The 17,617-nt window shown below is 33.7% G+C and overlaps 2 protein-coding genes across 2 annotated transcripts in view; one reads left to right on the forward strand and one right to left on the reverse strand.

The window, feature by feature from the left end:
• Positions 1-1,228, forward strand: part of LOC106137127 (mucin-17) — a 91,837-nt gene extending 90,609 nt beyond the window's left edge. The window contains exon 19 of the mRNA XM_060951512.1: positions 318-1,228. Coding sequence (XP_060807495.1) covers positions 318-350 — 33 coding nt within the window. The 3' untranslated portion in view covers positions 351-1,228. The remainder of the gene's footprint in view (positions 1-317) is intronic.
• Positions 1,229-2,029: 801 nt separating this feature from the next.
• The window catches only part of LOC106137130 (ankyrin-2), a 39,412-nt gene continuing 23,824 nt past the window's right edge, over positions 2,030-17,617 (reverse strand). The window contains exons 40-50 of the mRNA XM_060951576.1: positions 16,315-17,459; positions 15,774-15,910; positions 14,582-15,698; positions 14,383-14,499; positions 13,866-13,961; positions 7,224-12,858; positions 6,730-6,854; positions 5,931-6,088; positions 5,347-5,509; positions 4,833-4,938; positions 2,030-3,884 (exon numbers count right to left, since the gene is read on the reverse strand). Coding sequence (XP_060807559.1) covers positions 3,824-3,884; positions 4,833-4,938; positions 5,347-5,509; positions 5,931-6,088; positions 6,730-6,854; positions 7,224-12,858; positions 13,866-13,961; positions 14,383-14,499; positions 14,582-15,698; positions 15,774-15,910; positions 16,315-17,459 — 8,860 coding nt within the window. The 3' untranslated portion in view covers positions 2,030-3,823. The remainder of the gene's footprint in view (positions 3,885-4,832; positions 4,939-5,346; positions 5,510-5,930; positions 6,089-6,729; positions 6,855-7,223; positions 12,859-13,865; positions 13,962-14,382; positions 14,500-14,581; positions 15,699-15,773; positions 15,911-16,314; positions 17,460-17,617) is intronic.

The raw sequence follows: 17,617 nt of genomic DNA on the forward strand, positions 1-17,617 counted from the left end.
CATTAAAGATTATCTCACGTCATGGCAATTTTCTGTCACTCACACACGCTACAACGCCGCTATTACGATGCTTCACTTTTATTCAAGCCACACTCCGTCCGCCTTTTTTTTACATCTATATTGCCATTCTCCTTATTTCATTTCAAGCATTAATCCGATAAACACGCGTGGCCAAATTATTATAAATTCTTAACTTTCACACAGCGATTGTTTTTCGCGCATAAAAGAGCGTTGTGCGTGCCATGCTACGGGGAAAGATTACAAAACCATAACGAATAACGTGAAAAAATTTAATTATTTTCCTACCTTTTTTTCAGACCAGTGACGTGTCAGAGTTCGACTCGCTGTGAGACAAGCAAATTTCAGTCATAATTGTATTATACAATAAGATACACTTTAGCTAACAAATACTTTCAATATCTAAAGTGGTGCTAACATTTACCACCAAAGTGAAGACTAACTTATTTATTTCTATTTATTTTTTACTTTAAACTCGTTATTATTAATTATTTTCTTAAATTAAGTACTGAAAGGCATAAAAGACTTTGGTATTAAATAAACTTACGAAAAGTTTAGCCCTGTATGGTCTTTATAAATAAAGTGTCATTTGAAATTTTAAAACTAGGAAATAATCGAATGATTGAATGAAAATATCTTATTATCTTTGAGAAAAAACGAAACCTAAAAGAAATAATGTGGTTAGGATGTTTAAAAGGATAAAAGGAAAATTATTTACAATTTATATTTACAAATTTTCATCCCTATAAGGAATCCCTTCCAGTCACAATCAACTTTTTTCACTATAAATTTGACAATCATAATCTTAAAAACCACGCTCTCTATGCCTTTAGTCAGTTTTTAAGATTTATTAAAATCTATCAGAAAACGAAATTTAAATGCCATAGTAAATGTAAGCTAAGAATTAGTTTGTAAGTTTAGTGAAAATAATTTGAATGAGAAATCACTGTAAATACTCATTACTTTGATAAATTATTTATTCATGATTATGATTTCTCGTTTGAAAAGTTTTCGTTTTTGATACATTTTTATACTGCACAACGAAAAAGTGCCAATTATTGTGTTATTTCTGTACTGTGAATTGCACCATTAGCTTTATTTGTTTACAGATTACGGCAAAATTTATCTTTAGTGGTAAAACCAATGGTGACTATTAAAATTTTTTATTGTTGCAAATTTTACTCATTGGGAGCATGATGTTAAAAGAATATGGTGCCCACACTAAGCTTTTAAACATTGTCACTGTATTATCAAAAATATTTTACCTGTTTATTTTGGTATGTTAAATTATGTTTTGTTGTGTAATAAATATTTAATAATTACTTCGCATTTTATTTTGGAAATCGAAAAGGATAACTCCCGCTATAATATATTTCTGAATTCTGCCCATATTCAGAACAATTCGAACGAATAAGTTTAGTAAGAGCTGCTCTAGGCTGGCAATGCATATCATTCTTTTGCTAAGATCTTTTGTGATCATTTACCAACAGTAAAAAATACACAACACCTTCATCTTAAATTATTTTATATACTAGGGACTAGTACAGTGAACTCTGAATATAGGTGGCACACCTATTGATTGGTATATTGGTATATGGAGGTGACCCAAGTATCGTCTAAGCCGTGTGTACCTAAGAATGCAAGGACGCTGTGCGTATGAGATATATCTTACCAATATTATAAATGCGAAAGTTTGTGTGTATGTCAGTATAGATGTTTGTTACTCTTTCACGCAAAAACTACAGAACCGATTACGATGAAATTTGGTATGTATGTAGCTGAAGACCCAGAAGAACATATAGGCTTTTTATCCCGGTGTTCCCGAGGGATTGATAGGGATTCCATGCGGACGAAGTCGCGGGCGGCCTCTACCTGGTTTAGAATATTTTTAAGGATATAATAAAACACGTCATATAAATATGAGACATAGCGTTTTTATTAATATTCAATAATTTAGTTAATCGATAGAATATTCAGCAATATTACAAATACAACTTTAAACGAACGAGCAACTTAATCAATTTGGAAACTTAATACGTCAGCGAGCAACGATAAATCTAGCTTTTATATCAACACGAATTCTCAAGCACACCGATTCAAAAAATTAAATTAACTACCTATATTTATATTGATAGTTACAATACTTAAGCGTCCACTGTAATACGTCATCGATTCTGAAATAAAACTTTTTTATTTACTTTTAATTTCAAAATTTCTTACCGTCTTTTTTTTTCTTACACCACTAAAGATATTTCAATTTTGAACACCTTTCCAAGAGCCACTTGAAAAGATAGAACCTCTTTTTTAAATGAAATAAGTTTCTACTGATATCCTTTATGCACGTAATAAAACTTATCCTTCAAACGTGGGTATAGCCCATTGTAACAATTTACGAGTTTTAATAATGGCGCTGAAAGTACTCATCAATTATTTTTCCATTTTTCCTAAAGATAAATGTTGCAAGTCAAATTTCAGAAACGACTATAAGTGGGTTTCACTCATATGAAAAACAATTGCTTCAAATCAGCTTTGCACGTGAATTAGCTAAGCGGTACCCTTCAATATACACGTCCTAGATCTATCCACCTTCAGTCTCATTCCTTGAACTGAGAACTTGCCAAAACTGGTAAAGATTGTTAAAATTAAATAGGTGGCGTAAGATATGGAATCACGAAAGAATGAAACATCTAATTTAATAATAATAATCACTTTAACAGATTTGACAAGGTTCCAATCCCTAATTAAATTCGGGTAACATTCCTAACACGACTTAAATCGAGGTTCCTAGTAAACATTGTAATAATCCTTAACCCTTAACTGGAACATACAAACGTCTGGAAGTGAGCAAGCTTAACCAATTTTATGACTTGGTTATAATAATCTACGGCCAACTTGTTAAACAACTAGGAATAAATACTGACGTGACAGTGAAACGAGTATAACTAGAAAATAATTAAACAATTGATGAGATCATAAATATAAATGGTCAATGTTACCTGTTTAATGTTAAACACATAATTACTAACTTAATACGAACGAGATCATCATTAAAATAAATAACAATATCATAACTATTGCAGCTGACCGCAGTTGCTTACCCTACATTTAGTATCTACCTATCTACTTATGTAAGAAATTGTGCAAGAGTCATATCCGATTGGAAACCTTCACTTCGCTCGCGGTCTTACTCAGATGCTTCATGATTAATCATGAAATCTTCATTGCAGATATTTGATTGATAAGAAACGTATCTACTTATTTGTATTCTTATAAAATATTCAATAGTCCTACAGTGTTAGTTCATATTGAATAAGCATTTTACTCCAAGACTAAAAGCTAAGCACTATCTAGAAGGATAGGTCGAAGTTACATGGACCACCGTCGTACAAAAACCGACTTCAGTACAAAAGTGAGTACCAAAATATTATCCAAAACTTCACGTATAGGATCACACCCGAACAAAAAATGATATTTTTAGTCAAGGCGTTGATCCAATACGTCAAGATTAAACTCTTGAACAATACAATCAAAAAAGAGAGTTCATACATCAATGTTAGGACATGTGAGTACAAAAAGTACTTCTGTTAGATACTATCACAATAGATGTCTTAATATTACACACTGATATTTTCCTACATGATTTAGATTATTTCGCTATGACACTATCAGGGTAATATGTTGTCCTATTAGGTAATTCAAAATTGGTATCAATAACAAATAGTGCATCTGCTAAGGCTGCAATAAGACATAAACTAAATAAAAATAAAAAAGATTACACTACAAAAGATGGATGAAAATTCCTAAATTACTTCTTTGCAGCTTCTTCTAGGCTGGATGGTGGAGATTTTGCTATCATTGTGAGAGATCTGTAAAAACATTTATGGATTTATTTAAATAAATTAAACGATCACAAACATAAAGACGTTTGTGGAATTTGAAGTTTCTATAACTAAACATAAGAGATATCTGATGATGTTGGTGACATAAAAGAAAACGTGAAAATTAAACAAGTTAGTAGGTATTTATGTGCATTCAAAGAGTAAATATATTTATATTTCCACAAAAGTCTTTTTCAAATATAGCCGTCCAAGGGCATGCTCTTATTACCATCCAATATCTTGAATTTAATTTGTGAATCCGAACACACTTCAAACAAACCAAAAAGCAAAATAATAATGTATATGATGATTATATTATAAACAATGATAAAGATGAAGCAAAACATATTGAAGAAGCCGTACAATACAAAGAAGTGTACCTATTTGTTGATCTTTTCTTGGGAGTGACTTAAACAATAGCAGCTGCAACCATAACATTTCGTTAAGTAGGTACATTTGAAATAGCAAATATAAACAGATAACATTTGAAACGAATGGGTACAAATAAACATGAAATTTATTTAAAGTTAATACTACTACTGTAGAATAATAAGCCATTCATGATGTCATGAAACATAAATAATATGATCTATGTGCAAAGACATAAAAATCGAATCAAGTTTATTGAAATAAGGTATTATGGAGTAGCATGTAATAAAAATTTATGCGTGTACGAATAGAAAATAAGTTTGGAATGAAAGGAATATTACAAAATTAAATAAACACTGGACCTCTAGTCAAAACATAATACTGAAATAATAATAACAATATGATTTTGTATATATCAGTCAAAATCTTCATAAATACCAATTTGATATGGATGTTTTGTAAAATTCAGTGAAGGTAACACGGGAAGATGAGAAAAAAAAATTTTTTGAAAGAAAAATTCTTAAAAAAAATATTTAATCCTTAAGCTTATGTCATACAACTACATACCTTCGTTGAGCTGGAATAGGTGGCGAAGACTGCGTTACTGGCGGCAGGGATGCTGGACAACTACCTGATAATGGCGGTTGAGTCTCTTCTTCTTCATTTCTTCGTTCTCCTGAGATAAAATGCGTTGAAGAATGAGGAATTTGACTAAGAACTAGGACATGTGAACCTACTCCAGCTGATTATAGTCTGTGGACGCTGTAATACTGTTACTAAATATACCAGAAGACTAGAATTTAGAAAAATGTAATTTGTAGGCCGAGGTAGGATTTGAACCTAAACCTCACCCGCGACAACGAGCGACCGACACTCTCGGTATGGTATTATACTCATCATATAAATATTAACAGGCTAAATTTTAATTTTAATTCAATTAAAAAACATAATTCATAAAAAGTTACTTGAAAAGCTTATAAGGCCTTCACTGATTGAGTTAAAACCGCGTGGAAAGAGAAGCATGTCATACACTACGTTTCTTTCACTACAAGAGAGGTATGGAAACTCTTTAGATCAAAACTCATACCTCGTAAAATAGGTGTATCGCCGATGTAGAATGTAGGTGCTGCAGTTTCAACCGCAGCTTCTTTAACAGAACTGTCGCCGCTCACGGCGCTCAGGGTGTCCGTGCTATCAAACATGATGGTCCGTTCTTTAGCTCGTGGGGCTCGGCCGTCCAATTCCTAAAAACCATGTTATTGTTACCAAAATGTAAAGATTTTTATTGTTAAGGAGGAAATAAATGATAGTACCATAGAATCCGAAATGATATTAGATAACGAAAAATAAAAGATAGTAAAAGTACTAATGAATTTGACGGATGGTTGTGAGGCTACGCATTTTAATTTTAAAGATGTATTTGATAGTTTTACAATAATGCAGAAAACTTGCAACAATGCAAGCCAAAAACACATCACTGGCATTTCTATTGTTTAATCCTATTTATTCCGATTTCAATGAGTAATGTTTTCGTACTAATAGATAGTTGCGCTTTTGATAACTTTCACTAAATGGAATCATCTGCAAAATCTGCATCACCTGCGAAATAAGACAGACTATATGACGTTAATCATCTCCCATTAATAAAATACATAAATTTCTTACCAGTCTCTCAGTGTCAGAATCCGGTTCATGCACTTCATATTCATGTGAATACTGTTCGCTCGTCGACTGGTGCTCCAAACTCTCCATCTGAACAGCCGTCAGTGGCTCCAGCGTGTCCAGAGAAGAGACCATTGTGTTCGACCCTGGGGGGCGAGCCGCTGTTATCTTTCTGATTAGTACGAAGCTCGGTGGGGAAGCAACATGTACATAAAGATATGGTTAAGCAGGGATGGGCGCAGAGGTTAATGCCAATGCAGTCATGCTATAAATTGAACATGTATATAAATTGGTAATGCTATCATAACATAAAAAAATGATAATAAAATAGATAAGAATAATATGTAGGTATGTGAAATTATTTTTAAATATTTTAGTTGAAGGTTGTAAGCCATATGACATAAATCTGTAGTCGTGCATAATGTAGGGACCTTCTTGAATTTTTGTGTAACATACTTGAATTGATCAGTTAATTTTGCCCTCCTTCTTTTAAACGAAACTTCTTTTTCAATGTAAAAACATGATATTGAGAATATGTATATCATTCTTACAATCGTTGAAAAACATTTGCAGCTACTTCCGATATTTTGGTCTCTTCTATAAAAAATATTTTATATTTTTTGCAACAATACGTCAGGTGTGTTCATTTTATGTATCAATAGTATTTTTATCTCATTAAACCACAGTGGATCAACACATTTTAGTAACATGCCTTTAGATATAAACGTATTTATTTTAAAATACTTAGAATAATTATAGAGTTAAAGTATAAGTTGAATAGACATAGAAGCAAAGCGTTTACCTCCAGAAGTGAGACTTCCAGTCATTGGGGTGTCAACCTCGTAGTTGTAGGTGGCTCTTGTTGCGTTAGAACTAGTTGCTTCTAAGCTGTCAGTGCTGCCAAGCATAAGGTCAGCTCGGGCTCCCCTGTTTGTAAAGAATTGAATTCAGTATTGAAATTTTCATAACATAATAAGTATTCTACCACTTTGTCGAATTACAGTTATTCAGTGTAAGAGGTTTTAGCAGAAGGTAAAGGTTTCTGAGTTAGGTAGCGGTTGGTCGACGTTGAACTGTAAGACGTGCGATGGAGAAAACTATGATAACGACAATAATATCCACTGGAAGGTAATAAAGATTCCCTGTAAACATCTTGTGTAAATTACATTAACCGAGTGCCTCAAATGTCTAGAAAAAAGGGAACTTGAATAATTAGAAACTCATCGTATCGTACGGTATCGTTCAAAATCTCGTTACTTATTACCATAATAAGTAGTTCTGCTATATTGTGCTTACCTGCTGAAGCTTCCAGAAGAACTCAATTCTTCATCCTGGCCACTCCACGATCCACTCGCTGGGTCTGTGAATGGTTTACCAGAGAAAGAAATGACGCTGTGAGCGATAGACCTCCCGGAAGAGGGCGATAGCTCACGAACGGCACTTCCTTCTCTCAAGTCAAAGTCTTCCGATTTATCAGAAGTCATTATTATAGTCTGTTTAGTCACAGTTACAAGTTCACCATCTGAAGAGTGTTTCTCAATAACAGTCATCAAACTATCCATCTCTGATGATTGAGATACCATAGATGAAGAAATTTCCGATCCATAAGACATAGAACTCTCATCTAGTTGATGAGGTCTTACAGGTATGTCCACGGCACCTTCTCCGTCAGTACTTGTCACAGTTTCGGAAACTTTCTTGCCGTCAACAAACTTTTGTTGAATAACGGTTGTAGTTCTTACAACTTCTATTACTCCTTCATCAGTAAATGTTTTTGTGACAGCTTGTTTACTCTTAGATTTTTCTTCTTGGTCTAATATTTTCATCATCTCTTCGCAATCACCGGGTATTGATTCGGCTGATCCATCGCTAGGAGCAGCCGCGCACACAAAAGAAGAAGTTTTACTGCATTCTTCTGTAACTTCAGATGTTCGGTCTTTCTCTGGTTCAGGTTCAGGTACAAAGTATGCACCTTTATCATCATATTTTTTTACTGTTACTATTTTAGGCGTCACTTGTTCTTGTAATTTTTGCTCTAAAGCCATTTGTTGGTCAATTAATTTTCGTATTGCAGCGGAGTCTGTCAATAGTTTTTGTGATGGACTACCATAACTACCCACTTTCTGTGATGGACTACCCCCCTTTTGGGATGGACTTCCACTTTTTTGACTAGGGCTTCCTCCTTTTTGTGGTGGACTGCTTTCTGAACTGCCACTATATGACCGTTTTTCTCTTTCCAAAAAACTACTGCTTACTTCTTTTGGATCAGCAAGAAGTAAAGCTTCTTTTTGTTTTGCAAGAATTTCGGCTTTTAAGGCTTCAAGGCATGCTGATTCAAGTCCTTCAAATTCCTTTAAACTTGAAATAGAAATATCATCACCTTGACTTTTGCTTAGTATATATCGCCTTGGTAAAGAACCATTTAACGAGTCTTGGGATGATGAAGAATGTTGTTGATATTGTTCCATTAATGCTTTCTCTAAATTTTCAAACTCTTGTAATGAACTAATGGATATATCGTCGCTTTCACCTCTTACTCTGAATCTGATACGAGATGCCATCTCAGATTCAGAAAGGCTTCCGTATGAGTTTCTAAAGCTACCGTAACTACCTATGGATTCTTTTTGAGAACTTAAACTACCTATTCTACTAGCATCAAAGTCAGTCATTTCTTCCTCTTTGATGTCTTCTAGAGGAACCCTTTCGTATTCATATCTTGGGTCTCCTTCAAACTGCATTTGTATCCATCGTTTGCCTGCTTCTATTTCAGCTAGCTCTTGCTCTTGTAATCTCTTTTGTAATTCATGTTGAAGCAATTCTTCATCAGATAGTGAACCTGATGCGCTACTTGTACTTTCTTGTTTCTTAGTAGTTTTTGATAAATACTCTTCCACCTCTGTATCATGTTTCTTGACATACTTCTGTGATTTTATTTGGACACTTTTCCCTTCGGTATCGGTTTCTTGCGCCTCCTTAGCAACCTCTTCTATAACAACAAAATCATCCATTTCGTTGGGTTTATCAACAATTTCAAATTCATCACTGGTAGGGGAGTCTTGCTCTTTGTCATAAGTATGAATGGCCCTTTCTTCAGTGGTTATAACAAGTTCTGATCTACTACTTTCTGTGACCAAATCGGACCTTAACTCTGGAGTCTCTGATATATCATACATGTCATCTAAAACATACTCTCTTCCATTATCTGTTGATATTGAACTTTGACTAGGAGCAGACAATGGCGTATGAGGTGTTGATAAGTGATCTTGAGTTTTCAAACTGGAAGTTGAACTTTGTTTGTCCTCTAATTGTGAATCCGGTGTTTTAACAGTTGATTTTTCTACCTTGGTTTTAGGGACTGAAGAATCGCTTTTTGATTTTAGGATTTCTTCATACTGTTTTGATTCCTGTGGTATAATTTGATCTTCAACATCTACAAACTCTCTTTGTGAAATAGGTATTTCAGTCACTGGAAATGGTGCAACACTGACTTCTTTAACAACTTTTTTTATGCATTCCTCAGTTATTTCAACCTTTTTTTGTCCAGGAGTTTTCTCATCCGAGTGTATTGTAGTTTTGATAATAGATGACGATTCTTGATCAAATGGTTTCTTTTCAATAGAAGTCACCGTAGTACCCCATTTTACTATCTCTTCATATTCTGAAGATCCAACTGGTATAATTTCGCTTTCAATATCAACAAATTCCCTCAACGGTTTTTCCACTTTTGTAACAGCAAAAGGTATAGCATGTTCTGCAATTGTCTTACTTTTGATAATTTCCTCTTTTACTTCTGTTTCTATTTCTGAATGAGATGTCGAAGAGGGCATATCAAGTTTTGAAATTGAAGATGACAATATTTCATCTGTCTTCAATTGACTTGAAATAGTAGTATCCGAACCTTCTTTATCTTTTGTAGAATCTTCATCAATCTCAGTACTCTCAGAAGCTCCTTCTGCTGGAAAATGTTCTGGAATCATTTCTTTAGGCTGAAATCGCATTTCATGTGATCTTTTCATTTTACCCACAGGCTCTTCTGCGTCTGCTTTATCATCTTCATCATCACCAGATACTTCATCATCACTCACATCTTTTACTTTAGGCGGGTGGCCTTTGTCAGCCTCATGAAGAAACTGTTCTACGTATGTGCTACTTTCTAATAATTCTTCTTTTAGCTCATTAGCGGAAGGTACCAGAGTTTCAGATGCATCGGAAATATCAATGCTAGCTACATGGCTAGAACTATCCGAATCTAGGCTTTTCATACTATCCCTTGAAGCGAGCGAACTTGCAGCTGTATAATAATCTTTTGATGTTCTTAAAGATTGTGATGATACATCGTGACTAGTGAGAGCTGTATCAAAATCAGTTCCACTTTGTGCAGTCATCATTACTTCAACATCCGAAGATAATGGCCTACTTACTTCAGAGTGTTCAAAACTTTGATAATGGCTTTCACCAGAACTTGACCATCCTTCTATTTCAGAAGCAGATCTTCTCTCCACTATCCCTAATTTAGACTTAATATGCTTTTGGACTCTTATTTTTACTTCCGGACTCCCTTTGGAAGAACCATCTCGATCAGAAAGTATTAATTCACTTTCTGTCTCTATTATGGAATGAGGACCACTATCAGATCTTATTGACAAATCTCCACCATCCAAAGGTGGGCTTGATTCTTTAATTTGAACAGTTTCCTTATCTTCATCAGATGTGGTTGTTCCTTCATGAGAACTTGCTTTTTGTGAAATACTCTCAGATTTTTGACTATCTAAAATATTCTCTTCCTTGGGCATTTGATTGAAACTTTTATCAATGTGTTCATCAGCAGGATGCGTTTCTTCTTTGATTACTTCTGGTCTATCCGGACTAATTAAAAGTTTAAATTGGAATTCAGATGGAGATTGCTTATATTTACTACTGCCATCACTTTTTTCACTAATAATTTCAACTTGTGCTGCTTCAAGAGACTGTTTGACTTCATCAATAGTTTTTTCTAAAACCGACAAGTCAGCGAGGGGCTGAGCAGACATAAATGTATCGAAATCAACCCGATCCGACTCGAGTTTCATAGCATGAAACTCGGCAGAGGAGAGATCAGTATCATAACCGCTACTACAAATATCCTCAAGGCTCTTTTCTTTCACTAATTTGATGTCTTCTGTACGTCTTTGTTCAGTTCCAGTCAAAAATGCAGAATCTGCTTCAGTTGAAAATTCTGAAGCATGCAATGTTTCTGCACTCATAGTAGAGTCTATAGATTTTTGCAAAATTTCTGCTTCGTGGGATTCAAGTGATTTTATCATATACTCAGTGTCAATACTTTCACCAGATTTTATCATAATATCCTTTGATGTTGTACTGACATCATCAGTTATTTCTAGTGTACTCGGAGACATGTCGGTTTTGGGAGTTTTTAAGGATACTTCTGTTTTGGTTTCCACCTCATATTTAGTTTCTAATATTGTGTCACTATCAGAACTTTTAGTAGTACTTGACTCAATTGTTGCTGTAGAAGAAACAAGAGGTTTTGAAATGACATCAATAATTTCAAACGGTTCAGCTTGTTGTACAGATACTTCCCAAACTTGGTTTTCTACTTGTTGCTGTGGCAGTTTAACGGGAGATCGTTTATCTTTTTTTGGAGTATCTCCAGATCTATCATCGTGGGGTAAATCTGGAGCTGCTTCTGATTCTGATTGTGTATCTTGACTTCCTGTTCTACTAAAAGTGCTTTTAACCGGAGATGTTGATACTTTTATTTCTTTGATAAAATCGACTTCGTATACTTCATTATCCTTCTTGAATGATTTGGACTTACTTCTTGGACTCATTTCAGAAGATCCGCGTCTTTCTGCAGTTTCACTTTTGAAACTTGGCGCATGTGAAGCATCTGAACTTAGATCATCATGTTCCTTACTTTCAATAATCGATTCTTCTTTATGATGTTCAATTTTGGAACTAATGATTTTACCTTTTTCTGACACTTCAACACTTGATACTACTTCATCTTTTTCAACAATTTTAAGCGTTGTATCTACAAATGCTATTCTTGATTCATCTTCCTTGATGTCTTCTAATTCTCCCGGTTCTGTAAAATATTCCTTTCCCCATTGTTCATGTGATAAATCTCTCTCTGAAATCTTCACTTCTTGTTTTTTCTTGATTGTTTCATCTTTTAGAGCCGTCATCTTTTCTTCAGATTTAGTTTGACGACCTGTATAAAGGCCTTGTTCGGAAAACTGTCTTTCTACTTTTATAATATCAGTGTCATCAGTACTTTTGAAAACGGTTTTTGTCTCAATATCAGACCGTTTTGCAGTTGCTTCATGAGCTTTTTCTACTTTTTTTTGAGACGTTTCTGTCTGGTCCCCTTCCTTACGTACGATTGTTTTCTCTTTTACTTCATGCTCTTGTCCTCGTAGTTCATGTTTAGTTTCAGTTTTTATGACCAAAGAATCATCATCAGACGATGACACTTGTTTTGTCTCGGAAAAGAATTCCTGTCCCGTAATTTTTCTAGTTTCTGTTTCCTTATGTGATAAAATAGTACTGTATTCATCTGTCGTTCCGAAATTGGCAACCATATTAGACATAACTGCATTAGGATCAATGCATTGGAATTTCAATTCAGATCCTTCGAACGTTTTATGAACAGAAGAAGATGACGTTGATGTTTCAATCCTTGATTCGCTAAAGAATGTATCAGAAGAGGATTTTTGCATTTCTTCCATTTTAACAGCCAACTGTTCTTTCTTAATTTGATCAATCACATCAATACTTTTTTCTATAGTTCTATCAACAAGTTCTATAGCTCCACTAGTCAAAGTTGGTTGATCAACATTTATAAAAGATAGATTATCCGCTAAATGTTTCGTCGGAGATTTGGGTCTGGCGGCTGCACTAAGTGCCTTGGATGCTTCCGTTAAAACATCTGTAAAGAAATATAATAGTTAAAAAAATTTCATACATAAATCAGTGCTTTTCATTGACTTAAAATTTGAGGAAGTGCGTTATATTTAGATTTATTTATTTTTTGCAGTTATATTTTACATGTATAATTAAAAAAAAAATACAGTCGTTTATTATAACCGAAGTTGTTTCATAAAAATAGGCTTTGAAAGCGCCTAAAGCGTGATCAACAATGAATAAAAGATAGTTTTAAAAAATAGCGATGGAAGCTTGTGAAATGGTTGAAAAATAAATCAAAGAAGATATTTTAGAATCAAAGCGAAACGTTACTCAAATGTGAATGACAGAAGATGAAAATTTGCGAATTAAAGACGAAAAATAAACAATTATTGTGTCCCATTGAGAACCAAGCGACAACAATGAAAAGGTACGAAGTTTTGAATTTGCTTGTAGGTCCACTTACCTAAAGCAACGTAAGGGCTCCGCAAGAAAGAAAGTAAAATTTACTGTGCTGACAATTATTGGCATTACAGATGAGAGAAGCAAGTGGTTTTTATGTTCGTTTATGGATGTAACAAATTTTATCTATTTATTTTATTATATCAAAATACATGGTGCCTTTGACCAGGAAAATGAAGTTAAGTGCCTTTATTATTTTGAAAACTTTGTTACCACGCAATAATTATTCTGGAAATAAATCACGATTCAATTGAATTATTTGGGAACAAAGTTTAGTGTGAAACTCAATCACAAATACACTTATACATGCGATAATTGGGCGACAAAATTAAAGAGTGTGGCAAACAAGGCTCTCTATTAACGATGGTCACTAAGACTATGTAGGAGTAAAGTTTCGCTATGACTCTACTTTGCCACTACTATTACTGCAACAAGCTTGCAATAATTTACTGTTGCATGATAAATTATATATCGATAACATCGCAAATTGTTTAAAAAGTTAAATCTACAAGTAAATAAAATTTGGGAGAGGTTTTTAGGTCAAGTATTTATATATAGAACAGTACTGACCACTTTGATGAGCTTCAGTTTCGCTGTAGAGACTGTCTCCTGCTGAAGAAGCTCTAGGTGACTGTCGGCTGGCATCCAGGAACGAAGATTCGGAGCCTAAATTCAACGGGAAGTTAGCTGCTACTTCTACAATTTACTACATTGTGAGTTCTATGATAGACTTCCATATAATGAGGATGTTAAACACAGTTTATTTAATGAACTTAATATTACACTATGATTTTGAGCTGTAGACCTAGAATAGTGTTGTTTTTATTTTATCAAAGTCCATTTCTTTGTCCATTTATTTCCAGGTTGCATCATAAATTTGGTTTAGGTATGGAATAAAATAAGGTCGGAGCTGTCAAACTTAATTATGATAATTATTCAAACTATTTGGCTATACTGGCTTTTAGTATGAAATAATATAAATTATGAAAATTAGACATTCACAGACTTGATTTAACAATTACTATTTATTTAGCGTAGTAGAATAAATACTACTTCTATTTTTATCACAACTGGAAATAGACCTTACCTTTAAGTTGTAGCCCGGTTTGCTTATCGCCAGAACTTTCCTCGAGTTTTGTTTTATCCTTGATTATTAAATCTACTGGGGACGGAGGCGGAGTTTTCGAGAACTTTGACGCTAAATCTGAATAAAAAATAAGTAATAATATTGAAACCATCTCGGACATGTATTTAATATTTAAATTGAACTTGATACATGAACTTACCATGAGTAACATGGCTGGAATCAATTCTGATAAGAGCACCTTGTGATATGTCTTCCAACAAATTTGAGCATCTCCTATGCAATTCTTTACTATCGGGGCCAATATCATCTACGTCTTGATCATCGTGTTTTTCAGTTATCTTATCATCCTGTTTCGAAAGTGTTTCTATCCCATGGACTACTTTATCACTTGATGATTGTTCTGATGCATCTCTTATACTATCTTCTTCTTTCTTAAATTCAGTTTTCAGTTCTGCAATTTTTTCGTCCATTTCTCCTATAAAATCTCTTTCAAGTTCGGAATCCGAAACCTTTAACTTCTCCAAAGATTTATCACCATTTTCACTTAATAATTTGCTTTCAGTCATTATGGAAGTTCCTTCAGAAGAACTGGTTACTCTCACAACTTTAGACACTGATCTCTCTTCTTCTGTAAACTCTTTATTCATGGCTATGCCTTCTGAAGCATCAGAAGCTAACGTTTTAGAGACATCAAGTGATGAATGGTCTTCAGAGAATGTTTTTTCATCTATTGACTTTGATGTTTCCTTAACACTTTCTACAGACGACTTTGAGAAATCTTTCGTAAGATCTACGGTGGAGTCTTTAGAAAGCTCGTTGGTTGCAAAATCTCTAGAAGTATCTTTACTATCAATAGATGATTTTGAATAATCTTTAGACAAACTTATCGATTTCTTTGATAAGTCAGGAGTACCACGATATTCTATTTGCTCTTCAATGTTTGAATCTTCCTTAGCATCAAAGGAAGTTTTTGATGGATCTTTTGCAAGATCTGCACCACTTATCTTTGAAAAATCTGCAGAAGTAGCATCTTCTAGCACCGACTTTTGGTCTTCATCAGACGATTTAGTTAGTGTCGATACAACTGTTGTAACTGAAGATTCTGTGGTTGATTTAGAAACCAAATCAGAATGTAATATTCTATCTACAAACTGGGTCTTTTTTATAACTTTATCTGATGATTTATCATCATCTATATCTGGTTGTTGAGCGCTAGTACCAGGGCCAGTTACTTCAGATATTAGATGACTTTCCTCAAATTTGCGACTTTCCAAATTGTCATCATGATACTTTCCGTCGTCGCCAAAATATTCAGCCTAAAAAATTTATCATTGTTAATATGTAACGAAACTAACACAATTTGTATTAAGCTAAAAAACTTATCTGTTTACCTCTTTTTCTGGAAAATCATCTGCATCATCTAATGAGTCGGTTCTAATTTTTCTTGTATCAAAATTATTTCCTGCCACTTTTCCTTCAAGATCTGAACTAGGTTCAATTATTTCTAAAACTTTTGCTTTATCCATGTCTGAAATATGTTGAAATAAATCAGTAATTTTAATAACGCCACAATAGAAATGAATTGCTCTAAATAAAATCAAGTCTCTCCTCTCTGGCAGAACTGCATATTTCACAATATAATTTATACAACTATAAGCTCAGTACAAAAAAATCCAATTTATGAAATCCAAATCTTTTTAAGATTTAATAATAATAGAAATTTATATGTATATAAATATATTATTTATGTCAATTATGTTGCGTCGAATGTGATGAGATTAAAACAAGAAAGAAGAAGTCAACAAGACTACTATTTCATAAACTTTTGGTAAAATTATTTGTAGGGGTGTGTAATGCGGCAAATTATTCCAAGTTAATTTTAAGGCACCTACATTCTGCCATATAGAGGAAACCATAATTCAATATTTGTACCTGATTCAGAATCAGTATAAATCTGTTCTTCGACTTCTTCTGGTGAACTTTGAACAGAAAATGTTCGAGGGTGCTTTTTCTTAGGCATTATTACAATTTCGCCACTATCTCTAGATAAAGATTTAATTAAGCCAGGTCTCTCTTTTGAAAACTTTTTAGTTTCGTCGAATACCATTTCCGTTGTCATTTCAATTTCTCTTTCTTTTATATCTTTTGATGATTCCATGTAACCTTCGACTGTGATAACAGCTTCTTCAATTATCATATCAACTGAAACTTGTCCAATTACATCGTCTTGGTCAGAAATTACAGGATGTTTTACATCTGGTTCTTCTGAAGACAGATCCACATCTTCGGAAGCTTGTTTTATTATAATTTCAATATTATCAGCCATTTGTTTCATTGCAGAGTCAGATTTCTTCATTTCAGTACTAATTGAAGTTATTTTTGAATCAATACTGATTTTACTTATAATATTAGGCGTTTCTTCTTCCGTCTCCACTTCAGATTCTGCTATTCTTTCTAAAGAAATTGCAGGACTGATACAAGAATGTCTACGTTCTTCTTTGTGAGGTGCTTTAGCATCATAAGACCGCTTCTCTGATTCAACAATATCTTTTGTAATATTTTTAATATCCCTGTCTAAAATTGGACTTCTGGCGGCAGCCGCAATAGTTCCTTTTTGCAAAATATCATCTATTACGGGTTTTACTTGCTCTTTTGTTATTTCTGCAGCTTCTTTTAAATTTAATTCTTTAGGCACAAATTTTTTTATTCCTTTAGTTTCTTCAATATTATCTTCTAAGTCAAATTTACCTAAAGTATCTGTCCGTATCTTGCTAACGTCAAATTTGGTTTCGCTTTTCTTGTGATCTTTTGTTGCACTTGATTCTATCGTAATTGTAGTGACATCTGTTTCCTCTACAGATTCAATTTGCTTGGTTTCTTTGCCTTTTTGAGTATGTTTTTCTGTATTAACATCATTGTCTTTTATTACTTTAGAAACTTCTGTAGCTTCAGACATAACTGGTTCACTAAAACTGCTTGTTGCAGCTGTAGAGACAATATGAACCGTTTCGCGTTTCATTTGCTCTTCTCTTTCCTTGCTCAAAAATTCAGCCATTAAGTCTTTATCGGAAACCGAGCTTAAACAAAAAAAAAATTAAAAGATATATATAGACAAGACATTATACAAATATAAGAAAATGTATCTACACACATCCCACTTAGTTATGAATACATTGCACCAAACATACTGGAAATTGAATAACCTCAGCCTAAACTTTTTATTGAAATTAAAAAC

Source organism: Amyelois transitella, chromosome 25 (genome assembly GCF_032362555.1).
Source record: "Amyelois transitella isolate CPQ chromosome 25, ilAmyTran1.1, whole genome shotgun sequence".
In the NCBI taxonomy this organism is placed as follows: domain Eukaryota; kingdom Metazoa; phylum Arthropoda; class Insecta; order Lepidoptera; family Pyralidae; genus Amyelois; species Amyelois transitella.